The 14,792-nt window shown below is 41.2% G+C and overlaps 1 protein-coding gene across 3 annotated transcripts in view; it reads right to left on the reverse strand.

Annotated features, from left to right (window-relative positions):
- Positions 1–3,094: 3,094 nt before the first annotated feature.
- BASP1 (brain abundant membrane attached signal protein 1) overlaps positions 3,095–14,792 on the reverse strand; it is a 67,533-nt gene continuing 55,835 nt past the window's right edge. For all 3 annotated transcript variants that reach the window (XM_056520949.1, XM_056520948.1, XM_056520950.1), the window contains exon 2: positions 3,095–4,701. In XM_056520949.1, the coding sequence (XP_056376924.1) occupies positions 3,978–4,691 (714 nt within the window). In that variant the 5' untranslated portion in view covers positions 4,692–4,701 and the 3' untranslated portion in view covers positions 3,095–3,977. The remainder of the gene's footprint in view (positions 4,702–14,792) is intronic.

The raw sequence follows: 14,792 nt of genomic DNA on the forward strand, positions 1-14,792 counted from the left end.
ATTTGCAAATTACTTTTATTTAAAAAAAATACCAATCCTTCCAGTATTTCAGTATCTGGCCAGTCTGACCACAGTGCTCTCTGCTGCCCCCTCTGTTTGTGTCAGGAGCTGTTCAGAGTAGGAGCAAATCCCCATAGCAAACTTCTCCTGCTCTGGACAGTTCCGACATGTACAGAGGTGTCAGCAGAGAGCGCTGTGGTCAGACGGGATAAAACGACACAACTTTCTCTGAAGCATAAAGCAGCTGATAAGTACTGGAAGGATTAAGATTTTTAAACAGAAGTAATTTACAAATCTGTATACGTTTCTGGCACCAGTTGATTTGGAAACATTTGTTTTCCACTCCACTAGAATACCCCTTTAATTTACCAATACACAAAGATTGCTTTAGGGCCAAAAAGTGTTTTTGTTCAAAGTAACTATGAGGATCTCAGTGAGTATCATAGGGTTAGATTGGTAAAGTGACTTTTGGTCCACACAAACCCCAGTGTGAATCAGCTGATCACACTGGAGAGCAGCAGGGGCTAGAAGTTGTGTTAAGATGTTAAGGAAACATCGCTGCTTGGTAAGAAGGGTAGCAAAGCATCCGTTTATCCTACCAGACTTATGAATGGAGAGGGAAAGTACTATTGGTTGGAGTGGCCCTTTAAATATAAAGAAACAAGATTGGCCAAAAAGGACATACAATCTTCTCCATCATTGTATATCACATATGCTTATAATTGGAACAAAGGATATGCAAAGCAGCTCCCTCATGCCACCTTTTTCAGGTAGCTTTCCCTTAAAACATTAAAGGGGTTATCCAGGAAAAAACTTTTTTTTATATATATCAACTGGCTCCAGAAAGTTAAACAGATTTGTAAATTACTTCTATTAAAAAATCTTAATCCTTTCAGTACTTATGAGCTTCTGAAGTTAAGGTTGTTCTTTTCTGTCTAAATCCTCTCTGATGACACCCGTCTCAAGAAACGCCCAGTTTAGAAGCAAATCCCCATAGCAAACATCTTCTAAACTGGGCGTTTCCCGAGACAGGTGTCATCAGAGAGGATTTAGACAGAAAAGAACTACCTTAACTTCAGAAGCTCATAAGTACTGAAAGGATTAAGATTTTTAATAGAAGTAATTTACAAATCTGTTTAACTTTCTGGAGCCAGTTGGTATATATAAAAAAGTTTTTTCCTGGAATACTCCTTTAAGGGGGAGATTTATCAAAACTTGTGGAGAGGAAAAAAATGACCAGTTGCCCATAGAAAATCAAGCAAATCCCTATTTTTTTTCAGAGGCCTTGCTAAGAATGAAAGAAACGATCTGATTAGTTGCTATGGGCAACTGGTTTTCCTCTACACAAGTTTTGATAAGTTTCCCCCCCAAGTGTTTCAACTCCAACAAGGAGTCTTTAAAACTAACTGGGAACGTATACCAAGCCAGTAATCTCTCCTGGAGGAGAGAATACCCATTTTTAGACAACTGTTTCAGGGTGATGGGTAGTCTCTCTTTCGAAAGAGATTTCTGGCTTGGTACAAATTCCCAGTCAGTTTTTAAGACTCTTAAAATTTTTAAATCCTCCCAGTTCACTGCCCCGATCATGATAAACCACCCCCTGCCTTTATTTTTTTTTATTATTTTTTCGTTTTCTACCTTGATATTGCTCTGTATTTTCTGCTTAGTCTCAGTCAGATTCACGGACTGGGAAGGGGTGTTCCCCAGCATGCGTGACATCATCTGAAGCCATACAGGGGAGAAGTTCCTCCCTCACTCTGCTACACACAGCCGAGATCAGTTCAATGTGTGACATGAGCTATGATTGGCTAAGGATGCACACCCCTCCCCCTCAGCACTCCAGACTGCATTTCCTGATTTTGGACTTCTGCCAGGCCAGCAGGAGTCCAAAGTCTGTGCAAGAGATAGGGGAAAATGTGCTCTGAACAAGTAGGGAGACACCTAGTGGCAGCTTTTTTAAACACAAATAACACATAGAAAAACTTTCCCCCTCTATGTCTATGGGAGGCGGCGTGACTGTCATTACACCCCCTCCCAGACACATGAACGGAGGGGGCGAGACGTTACGTCACGTCTCCAGTCTCGGAAACCCGGAAGTTTCTGACACTGGAGACGCAGCCCTACATACAATGCGGTTGTGGGGGGGTACAAGCGGAGGGCCCACCGCGATCAGACTTTTTATAGCCTTTCCTCTGGATAGGAGATAAAAGCTTAGATCCCGGAATACCCATTTAATGAGAGTACCCATTTAAGGGAAAACAGTCTGGACAAAGTGGCATGAGAGAGCTGCTTTGCATAGTCTTTGTTTCCAGAATTCCCAGTGGTGCAATTTTGGCCTATAATTCTCCCCACATTGGTATGATGCTATCCTTAATGTGAAACCTTTCCCCTTTTGACCCATATGCTAATTACAGCATGTGTTTCTCCTGTTATCTTGGTGGCAAACATTGTATTAAAAAGAAGCATATTCAGGCTGGCAATTGAAAAAACTTTTGACGTGTTGCCCAGACAAGTAAAAAGTTTTGATCATACTAACTAGTTATAAAGCAGGGAAGTTCACAGAGCACTCACTTCACTCCCTGGCTGTTAATTACAGTCAACCTGCTACTGCTCGCTTCCCCGGCTTATAACTAGTGATCGCAGCGATCGCGCAGTCCCAGGAGTGAGACCTGGTGCGACCAAAACTTTTGACATGTCCCTGCAACATATCAAAATCTTTTTTTCAAATGATAGTAACTCTTTAGCCTGACTGCTTATTGCTGGTGGGTGGGGCCAGACTTGTTAGTGTACTTTGTAGTGTATCGGGGGAAATAAACTTCACTGTTTGAGTAGTTGGAGGCCATGTTGCACACTTACATCTACAATATTGTAAATGGCTCTTTATTGCTATTATAACAATGAAAAAGAGTTATGGTGCCACTTGCCAAGTACCAAGGCGGTCAGAGCTTAGTGTCATTACTGGTGAAGAAATTAGTAGAAAATGTTTGTATACCTGAATAAAGTATTTATATTATAGGATCAGGTAACTATAATCAAAGTAAATATACTTTGTTTTAATTCATGAAGGTAAAAAACAACTCAACTGCTGAGCATGTGTTTCTTAATTATTTAACTTTTATTACTGTTGCACCATTTATACAATTACATATATTTTCAATGCATCCATTTTACATCTTCCGTTGTTTTTATGTTTTTTTTATTTTTTTTATTTTGCAGGTTTTTTTTTATTTTATTTTTATTTTTTTATTAGTTACTTGCTTTCCAATGAGTGTTGTGTTGGTGTCTGTGACATAGAATGGAAGAAAAACTGGAACTGCAAATCAACGCAGACTTTTTTTTATTATTATTATTATTCCACTGACCAATAAACAGAACTACAGGTGCACCCAACCACAGACATGCATTAATTCATCATGAAAAATCTAGGTAGACTAAGTAGAATGAGGATGTTGTTACTTCCAAAATATCTGGAGAGGAATAAGAGACAGCTAGAGTAGGTTCTGTTGGAAAAGTTTGGCCGTTATTCACTGCATTAGAAAAAAAAATTGACTGCAAATGAAATCTAAATCCTAAAAAGATTTGATTGCCTTGGCACAAGCCCTACGGGCAAATTCAGAAACGTTTCTCCTGCAATCTTATTGCAGAAGGGAAAACAAAAAAGGTATAAACTGTGGACTTTCTGTTTTGTAGCTGCTGCTCAGATGTAAAAAAATTAAGAAAATGTTCACAAACATTTATATCTAAATCTTTCTTAATTTACTTCTTAAATTGACAATTGGTGGAATGTGCATTTGTACATTTTCTCCCCCACAAAAATACTATTTGGATTCGTATATCATTTTTGGGCATTACATGTACTTATTTTAAATCTAAACCAAGTTTTTGTTAGTATAGCTGAAAAAAAAATATATAATCAAAAACAAAGAAAACATCATCGCAGGTTGTTTTAAGTGGTTATTTCAAACAGGCTGTCCGTCTTATTCTTGAACTGCTATGGTTTGATCAGAATTAGCTGCTGGGCTTTCAGTAGCTTTAACTTCATCAGCTGGTCCTGCAGGCTCAGAGGCCTTAGTAGAAGAACTAGGTGCTTCGGGTTCTGGAGACTTCACGGAAGATGGAGCAGCCTCACTGCTAGGTTTTGAGTCTGAAGCTGGAGCGCTCTCAGTTTTGGCCTCTGGTGCGGAGGGAGCCTCAGTCTTTTTGGCTTCCCCATCCTCTTTGCTCTTTTCATCTACTTTGCTTGATGCTGGTGCTTCTGAAGGCTGGGAAGTTTTTGCTTCAGGGGTAGGTTCAGAGGCTTTAGTGCCTTCACTGTTGGCAGATGGAGCAGGAGATGTAGCAGTTGGTTCCTCTTGCTTGGATGCAGGAGGTTCAGCATTCTGAGGTTCCACCTTAGCATCGGCACAAGCCTCTGTCTTCTCAGATTCTGTTTTTTGTACTGCATCCTTATTTGTTGCATCCTTCTCGGCTTCTTTGTCCTCCGTTTTGTTTTCAGCAGCCTGTGGTTCCTTGTCATTTTTCTCTTCTTTATTTTCTTTTGCATCAGCATTTTCTACAGGTTGAGTCTCCTCATTAGTTTTAGTTGCTCCTTCTTCCTCTGTGTTTGCTCCATCGGCCTTTTTGTCCTTATCTTTTGATTTGTCGTCATTTACATTGTATCCCTTCTTCTTCTTGCTCAACTTTCCTCCCATGATTTAAGCCCTGTAATAAAAGAACAAAAAAGGTTACTAATGTACTCCGTGCATATTATACATTCTTTACTTCAATACATAAATTGTTTACACTAGAATCAACGGTTAGCATTGTGTTCAATAGTTTATTATCGATCTGACACAATAACCTAAAATCAGAAAAAGAATGCTTGGAATGTGCAAAAATGAACCAGGCATATGACATAGTATCTATAAAAGTTACTGATTAGCCAGTCAGTAAACCATGTTTTATGTTTATCTATTGACCATATGAACATGGATGTTACAATTGTTATGTTGGCATTTATTACAAGCCAACAAATTACAAAAAGTAAATCTTTTCTTTGAGATCAAGCAGCACATGTTACGCTTAAATGGAATATTTATAGAGACAATAAGAAGACATTATAAAATATCCGATTTTGGCTTAAACACAGAACCTCTCCCAGTGAGACCATAGTGTTGGTTATTGCACCCAGAAGCAAATTAAAGTCAAGGTTATATGCAATGTTAGCTTTACCCAAGTTCATCATTTATCTCCAGAATTTAAAACTGTAAACTAAAACATATAGATATAAAAGAAAAAACATCAAAAGTCATCTAACTAAATATGTAAAAGTGTCCTCATTCTGCCACACAAAAACACTAAAGCAATCTTCGACAAAATCCAGGGCTGACTAACTGTCACATTAAATAAGCAACGAAACACGATTTTTTAATGTCAAGTGACAGGTAGGTTCAAGCATTATAAACCTGATTTCACTACTTTAAGGGCTACTGTTGCGTAATAACAAAATCCAACAAAATGAAGTAACTTGTTCTCCAGTACCAATATTTCACGTCCTGAGTATAATGTATATTAGAGTATAAAACATTTGATGCAGATTATAGACCTTTAGGGTATGTTCACATGTACGCAGATTTGATGCACTGGATTTTCTGCTGCAGATTTCAATGTAAACTAAATGACTGAGCACAGCTTCTAATCTGCACTTACAAATCCGGCACATCAACTCTGCGCATGATCCTGTATGTGTGAACGTACCCTTAATCTGGTTTATAAAGTAAATAAAACCATGGTCTTGCAGTGGAAACCTATATCAGAGAAGAAGGCAGCCATGTTGCATGGTAAAATGTGGTTTAAGTTCTAAAGGGGTTGTATGTGCTACAGAAAACACGGCTGTTGTGTTCTAGAAACAGAATCACTCATCCCAATGGAGTGTAGCTAATATTTCCGCTCATCTTACTTCATCATTTTATTTAGGGTGCTCCGTGTGTGGAGCTGTTTTCAGGGGATACAGTAGGTGGCAGTGTTATATTTCTGAGGCACAATAAGGGAGTATAATCAAAATCTGTACAGGGGAAAAGTTGTCCAGTTGCCCATTGCAACCAATCAGATTGCTTATTTTATTCATTATTCAAATGCCTTTTCAAAAATGAAAGAAGCAATCTGATTGGTTGCTATGGGCAACTGGTCAACTTTTCCTCTATACAGGTTTTGATAAATCTCTCCCAATGTGTCAAAGTCATATTGGGTTCCACAATTCCACATGGTAAAAGGTATTATAGCATGCATTAACCCGACTTGTTGATTGGTATATTTATTAGAGTTGAACAAATAAGGAAATCTCTTGTTAAAAATTTTAATCTCACTTTGGTTGTCTATGAAATGCAGGACAGGACAGGTCCACCAGAGCGAGATGCGCTCTATTACCTCTATTGACTTTAATAATAGATGAAGAACCTCTCTCCCCCTTACCCCCATTAAGGGTATGTTCACACTGAAGATTTGGAGAGGAATTTCCGCGAGTAATTATGCTCGCTTATTCCTCTCCAATTCATTCAGCAGTGAAAAACCCTATAATATGAAATTACATTTCTGCTCAGTTCACACTGAGGAATTTCCGCTAGCGGAATTCTGTCACTGAATTTCGTTCCGCATGAAGACTGAACATGTTCTTTCTTCATGCGGAATTTGCGTCCTAACCCCATAGAACTCAATGTAAAAAAAAAAAAATTTCAGTCCGCCACACTTTCGCGTGGAATTCCCACAGAATTCGCAAAACAAAAAAAAAAAAAAGTCTCCTATGCCGCGCGAATTCCGCACTGATTTCTGTGCGGAATTCCGCACGGAAAAAAACTAATTTCTGAGCGGATTTTTTCTGCGAGAATTCTGCACAAACATTACTCAGTGTGAACATACCCTTAGTCAGAATTAACTAATGTGTGTACAAAATGTTGCCTTTAAAGGGGTATTCCTTGATTTTTTTTTTTAAATCAACTGATGCCAGAAAATTAACAGATTTGTAAATTTCTTTTACTATAAAAATCTTAATCCTTCCAGTAATTATTAGTGTCTGTATACCACAGAGGAAATTCCTTTTTTCTGGATTTCTTTTCTGTCAAACACAGTGCTCTCTGCTGACACCTCTGTCCATTTCAGGAACTGTCCAGAGCAGGAGAAAATCCCTATAAAAAAAACCTATGTTGCTCTGGACAGTTCCTTAAATGGACAGAGGTGTCAGCATTATTCACCCCTGACAAGAAGTTGTGCAGTTCTTTCATCTTCAATGTGATGTTGTTTCCAGCTCTCTGGCTCCTCCCTCTCTCCCAAGATGACACATCACTCCCTGTTGTCTCAGGAGGCTTGGCTGGATCTGGTCTGAATGATGTCACCATCTCTGACCAGCCCACTAGCCCCGACAGCTTACATTACATCTCCTGGTCATGTATACATGCATTGTGTGTGTATATGTATCTGTATAAAAATATATATATTATATATATATATATATATATATATATATATATATACATACACACACTTATTTTTATAATAATTTTTTTCTGAGACATTTAGGGAGAATGAGGTATATACACCATACTTGCCACGTATGGGCAGAGAAGGAGTGCACACTATTCTCGCCCACTCCCCAGTCCCTGCCTACTCATGTACCTGCCCTAGATGACAGGACCATAACCACAATGACGGTCCATCCCCAAGTAAGTGAGTGACAGTCAAAAATTCAAAACAAACTACAAAACTGACAAAAGGTCATGAAAGGCTGGAGGCACACAACTAACAAAACAAACCTAAACACACACACAAATACATAGAGAGCCGAGTCTAAACCAGGAGAGCACACAGTACAAAAACACTAATACCAGACAGAAGAGTCAGAGCAGAGCCAAAGGATCAAATGCCAGATATCACAGATACAGTATAAAGTTAGCTAGGAGACAAACATAACTCTTTAGCAGGCTCAGACTGGGAGTAGACTGCCAGCTTATATGGAGCCAAAACAGGTGCTCCAATCAAGGTCAGCTGACCAGTCCAGACAGCTGGGCGTAACCCATCAACAAAAAAAAACAAAGAACCTGTCAGAACCTTTTAACTCTATAGGTTCTGACAATACTTCTTTGTGCTGAGCAATGTCACAGGCAGAGAAGCAGACCGGGAATAAGTGGTTGCAGCCTAATTACTTGTGCTCGTATCTGCTATTCTGGGCAGGTAACTGGCAGGTGAGCTTTGGGAGAGAAGTAGGCAAAGGACAGTGAAGAGCTGAGGGAAGCCATTGTGTAAAATTACAGACAAAAATACTACAAGGGAACCCAGCCCTATTACACAAAATCTCTAATAATCCCACAACCTGCCTACCTAATGTAATTTATAATACTGTTTTCTTATGTAGTAAAGGGGTAGCACTAGGGCCCTGATGCAACAACTACTTATGCAGTCCCTCTAGCTATACCCCTGAATAGGCATTATTATCTGAACTGATATTTTACAAAGTTTAAATTATCTACCGCTTCATAACAGACAACGTATTAGCGATTTTTTTTTTAGCACTGATTATTGTACGCGTTGATGACTAATGTGTAAACCTGTTCAAATGTTTGTCTAAATTTTACTTCTCTCTATTCCTTGTTTATATTATTCGGATTTTTTAAATGGTGAACATATTGAAAAGGCAAAAGCATTTACAAAACTCTAGATGGGGTTTAATCAATATTGGAACAAATGTAACTAGCTGTACCATTATACAATGATCCCATTTCTGCTGTGGGGAAATAGAGTTATATGGCACTAATCGTTTCTCTTCAAGGATAAGAATGAGGTGCAGCAAGAGATATAGGGCATTACAGTATTGATGGAAACATACGACCTTATGAGCGCCTGTTCTTTCCATGTGATTCTGACCCTATGACCACTATTGCACGTTAATGATTATCTTCCTTTGAATTGACTATATTGTGTGAAAAAAAAAAAAAAAAAGTCTGAAAAGGAGAGTAGTCAAGTAAATAATGACTCCAATAATAGGAGCCACAGGGAAACATGTGATTCATGTGATGGATTAGGCTAAAAAGACCAGGGCAAAGCCATGGCTACTGGCTGGCAGCATGAAGACACAATTGCCATTTGTACAGGCGACGGACTCCAAGAGCATAGAGGCTTGGATTGTAGGAAGGATCATAATCCTCTATGACACATGATTGAATAATCTCCTCTAGTAGTGCAGGGATTAAAACTGAAAAACAAGAATAGTTTAGCTTTGAAGAATAGATTCCATCAGGCCCAGAATAAAGAGTATGCAATAACAAAACAAAAAAAAAAAAATCATAGGTTGGCCAACAAAATGTATAAGTATTAATTCCCTAATTGTACACCAAAATAAAACCGAGCCAGGGCCGTTTGAAGGAATTTGGGTGCCCCAAGCAAAATAGACATGGAGGCCCCCCTTCCCCACATGGGGCATTATGTGGGGGGCACAGGACAGGGGGGCATTATATGTGAGGGGCACATGACAGCCCTCCCCCTGTCATGTGCCCATATAATGCCCCCCTGTCATATGCCCCTAACATATAATGCCCCCTGACATGTGCCCCTCACTTATAACCCCTGTCCTGTGCCCCTCACATATAATGCCCAATGTCCTGTGCCCCTCATGTATAATGCCCCCCTGAGGGGGAAGGACAGGGGGCATTATATGTGAGGGGAACATGACAGGGGCATTATATGTGGGGAGGGGCACAGGACAGGGGGGCCTTATATGTGGAGGGCACAGGACAGGGGGCATTATATGTGAGGGGCACATGACATGGGGGCATTATATGTGAGGGGCACATGACAGGGGGGCATTATATGTGAGGGGCACATGACAGGGGGGCATTATATGGGAACATGACAGGGGGGGCCCTGTCTTGTGCCCCTCACATATAATGCCCCCCTGTCCTGTGCCCCTCACATATAATGCCCCTTGTCCTGCCCCCTCAGGGGCACAGGACAAGGGGCATTATATGTGAGGGGCACAGTACGGGTCATTATAAGTGAGGGGCACATGTCAGGGGGGCATTATATGTGTCGGGCACAGGACAGTGGGTATTATATATGAGGGGCACATGGCAGGGGGGCATTATATGTGATGGGCACATTACAGGGGGGCCCTGTCATGTGCCCCTCACATATAATGCCCCCCTGACATGTGCCCCTCACTTATAATAACACCTGTCCTGTGCCCTTCACATATAATGCCCCATGTCCTGTGCCCCCCCCCCCCCCCCGCGTTTTAATAATTCCCTTGTACCATAGCACCCAAGCAGCTCTCACCTTTCTCACACGCTGCTCCGTTCTTGCAGTGGGAGCCACAGGGACGTGATCTCCGTGCGCCGGCGCGATGGTGTGACGTCATCGCGCTTGCCTGCCATGGATGGCGTCCCCGCGTCTGATGCTGCGTGAACGGAGCAGTGTAAGAGAAAGGTGAGGGAATGGTGGAGCGGGACAGCTGACAGCTCCCGCTCCACCATGCTATAGGACAGGAGGGGCTGTAGTCTCTGCCTCCCGTCCCGCTCCTGGCTCTCACACTGCTGGCCCGGCCGGCCGAAAGGGCGAGCTGCCGAACCGGGATGGGACAAAAGGATGACCGACAGGACAAGCATCAGCTCTGCTCGGGGCCCCGGGCCAGCTCGGGGCCCCAAGCAATTGCTTGGTTTGCCTGTCCGGTAGCGACGGGCATGAACAGAGCACAATACAATGCAAATAAATGTAGCTCTTTAAACTGGCAATATATTTTTTGATTTACACACATTTTCCCCAAGTATTCACTCTTTAATAATACACTGCCAAGGCTGGGTACGCTAAGCCAGACTAGTGCTACTAAACAGGCCACGTGACTTTTAAAGGGGTATTCCGGCCATCGACATTTATCCCCTATCCAAAGTAAAAGAGATAAGATGTCCGAATGCGGGGGTCCTGCCACTGGGACCCCCCGCGATCTCGGTGCAGCTCCCGGCATTGTGTGCCCGGCGCTCCGACTGAGACATGATGTCACACCACGCCCCCTCCATGGGACCCCCATGATCAGACTTTAGATGTCTAAAGCTGGAATACCCCTTTAACTGCAAAGTAAATACAATGGGGGAATGTACTATTTTGCATCCACCACATTTTTGTCCCCTGGTGCATTAAAATCTGGCACATGGCAATTATATCTGTCATTTACTATTATCCTATATTACTCGTATGACACTTTTTAGCTGTACACTCAGGTGTATTCTCAGAGCTTTTACTCCTGGAAAGGGGGCATGGCTAGATTTCGTTTTCCAAACAAATCTGGTAACAAACATGTTCCAAAATAATGCAGTCAACACTTGTCGCATGTCTAACACTTAAACAATAATACATTTCCTGCATGGTATCCACTCATATTTGGCACTTTCAAATTCTGACCTTTGCATAATTATCTGGAAATTCTGGACAAATTTCAATTTTAATACGTTCACCAGTCTCTCATCAATGCTTCCTCTTGCTAAATCTGAATGGGTACTCCAGAGAGGGGGGGGGGGGGATATCAAATCAACTGGTTCTAGAAAACTATATATATTTGTAAATTCTATCTATTTAAAAATATTAAGCCTTCTAGTAATTATTAGCTGCTGTATGCTCCATCACCACCTGCTTCCACAAGATGTGTGTTCAGCTCCTGCAACATGTGTGTCCAATCCCCTCCGCTCCTGCGGATAGCCCCCTTGTGCCATTTCATCAGCCCCATATGGAATTTCAGAGGTTAGCGGGACTGTGCAGGATTTTGCTGAATCTGCTCTGTGACCGCCCATTCAAGACTAACGCCCATTCCTATAAAATTTATATCAAGCCCTGTGGGATCCCAATCCTATTGCTGTTATCATATGCTGTATGCTTCAGAGTAGAGAAGTATGAGAAGGTACTCCTCTAATAGCATTTCTGTTTAGCAAAATATCATTTTATTACTCATAATCATACCGCAAACATGTAGTTACAAACATTTTTCTGATTCAAGAGGCTTGGATCACGTATAGTATTTCGGTTAGTATTTGGTCCCTATTTTGAGTCTCAGTTTTGTCAGTAATGTTAGCCAAATCAGAAATTGAACACAGAAAAAAAAAAAAAAATTTATATATATATATATATATATATATATATATATATATATATATATATATATATATATATATATATATATATATATAAAATGGAAATATATATATTCTCTATTTTGTACCCACCCCAAAATACTGAAGATGTCGGGGGTCACACTTGTTCATGCCAATTCAATAGTTGCCTGTACTACTTTTGTCCTGGCTCTAACAGAAAGCACCGCTGGCTTCCTCATGAGCTTGTGGTGGGGTTGTGGTTATATAGCCATTGTTGGCACAAAGAGCTGCAGTGTAAAAGGATTAGGCAGAGACATCGCAGAAGCTCAAGTCATGGACGAGACATTAGATAGGATTTCAAACAAAACCAACATTCCTGATCTTTTTAACACCAATAACCCCCCCCCCCCCATATATGTTTTAAACAACCAGGATGCCCCACACACAGAGGGAGCAATGTACAGACTAAAGAGTTTTTTGTTTATTTATCTGTACACCACTTACCCCAGTTTTGATGGGCTCTCCATGGCTCAGAAAGAGCACTTAAAGGGGTACTTCTCTGCTAGACATATCATCCCCTATCCAAAGGATAGAGGATAAGATTTCTGATTGCAAGGGTCCCGCTGCTGGGGCTCTCCGCGATCTCCTGTAGCACTCAGCATTCTAAACAAATGACACAACCATGCCCCTCGTAACGTCACGCCACGCCCCACGCCCATGATAGACATGAATGGAGGGGGTGTGCCATGGCGTCAGGAGGGGCGTCGCTGTGTTGTCACAATCGCAGCCTCCATCTGTGTTCGGAACAAAAGGTTTAGAATGCTGGAGCACCGCAGTACCCCTTTGAGCAGTTTAATGAACAGTGGGGGTCTCAGTACCTGGACTCAGACAAACCAAAAACTTTGACAAGCCCCTTTGACTTGTCAAAAAAAATAAAGTCAGTTGCACCCTATATAAGAAAAAAAAAGTTCATAACTTGATCATCTAGAGGTTTGTTTTGTTACTCTTTTAGTCAAACACAGACCCATAGATACGGATAACACAGCTACCAACCTTTTGTATTTTCTTTCTCTTGCATGTTATCTAACAAAATGAACCATTGTTTTACACTACAACAGGGCATGGTACGGAAGTACTAAAAATCCCTAAACTGGAAAATGCCATCCACAAACAAGAGAAAGCCAAACTTGGCAATGCAATATATGCAAAAGAATTACTTCTACAATGGGACTTTTAGTCAGCTGTTACATTATTTTACCCACTTTAATAAACACTACTAAGGCTGGGATTATATGCTCTGCTTTAGCAAAGATCTGACTTGTGATCCAATTATTTCAAGGATTGGGTATCATTGTACAATGGGAGTTTACATTAGTGGTCTGCAACCTGTGGCTTTCTAGATTATGAGAAACTACAATTCCCAGAATGTTTAAATATCCAAACTGAAGATCTTTCAGTGCAATGGTTTGTATGCATTTTTTTAAATTTTTTTTACAGGATTAAAATGTTTCTCCTATAACCGTGATTAAAGGGGTACTACCGCGCTGACAACTTATCCCCTATCTAAAGGATAGGGGATAAGTTGCCTGATCGCACGGGGTCCCGCCGCTGGGGACCCCCGCAAATTCGCCCGCAGCACCCCGCTCTCATCAGGCCCCGGAGCGAACATCGCTCCGGGTCTGATGACTGCCGATCATGGAGTATCTTGATGTCACGGTTCCGCCCCATGTGATGTCACGCTCCACCCCCTCAATGTAAGTCTATGGCAGGGGGAGAGACAGCTGTCTCGCCCCTGCCATAGATTTGCATTGAGGGGGCGGAGCGTGATGTCACACGGGGGCGGAGCTGTGATGTCATGATCACCGGCCCCGTCATCAGACCCGGAGCGGTTCGCTCTGGGGCCTGATGAGAGCGGGGTGCTGCATGCGAGATCGCGGGGGTCCCCAGCGGCGGGACCCTGCGCGATCAGGCAACTTATCCCCTATCCTTTAAATATTGGATAAGTTGTCAGCACGGTAGTACCCCTTTAAATCTTGACATTAGGAACGATTGGCACCCAAACTAAGAACAAGGCTCTTTTATACATGCAAAATATTTTTATGTCAGTGAAAGTTTATAAAAATTGTTAAACATACAAAAATTCCTGGAACAATGAAGAGTGCCCATCAAATCGGGTATTACATTGTAGATTCACCCTCCATTAGTACTGAACCGAAATAACCAAAGTACTAAATCATCTGTATTACACAGAAACCATATTTGTGATTCACTTCAAAATTTTAAGCTCATATTATGTCCAGATTTCCAGAGGCAGAAAGAGGGGTTAGGAATATGTATAGCACTATGAACACTAGTCGCAGTTCCCCGCCCTCTTATATTAGAGGGAAAGCCAGCTGTTCTAGATTTAAATGAGAAGCAAACTGTAATAAATCACTTCATATTGGACAGAATAATGGGGTACCAAAAAAGTAATGCAATGCCAGCAATTTGGAATACTAGGGAGGCCTGATGCATAATATATGACTTAAAGAGGACCCATGATTTAAAAGTAAGTTCACACAATCACACCCATCTGGCTGAGTCCCTGACTTGTCATACAAAGAAACTCTAAAAAAAAAAAAAAAAAAAAAAAAAAAAAGGGTGTGATCAGGGCGCCCCAAGCACTTTAAAATAGTATATTCTCAATTTGGT

The sequence above is a fragment of the Hyla sarda genome, chromosome 5 (assembly GCF_029499605.1).
Source record: "Hyla sarda isolate aHylSar1 chromosome 5, aHylSar1.hap1, whole genome shotgun sequence".
Lineage (NCBI taxonomy): Eukaryota > Metazoa > Chordata > Amphibia > Anura > Hylidae > Hyla > Hyla sarda.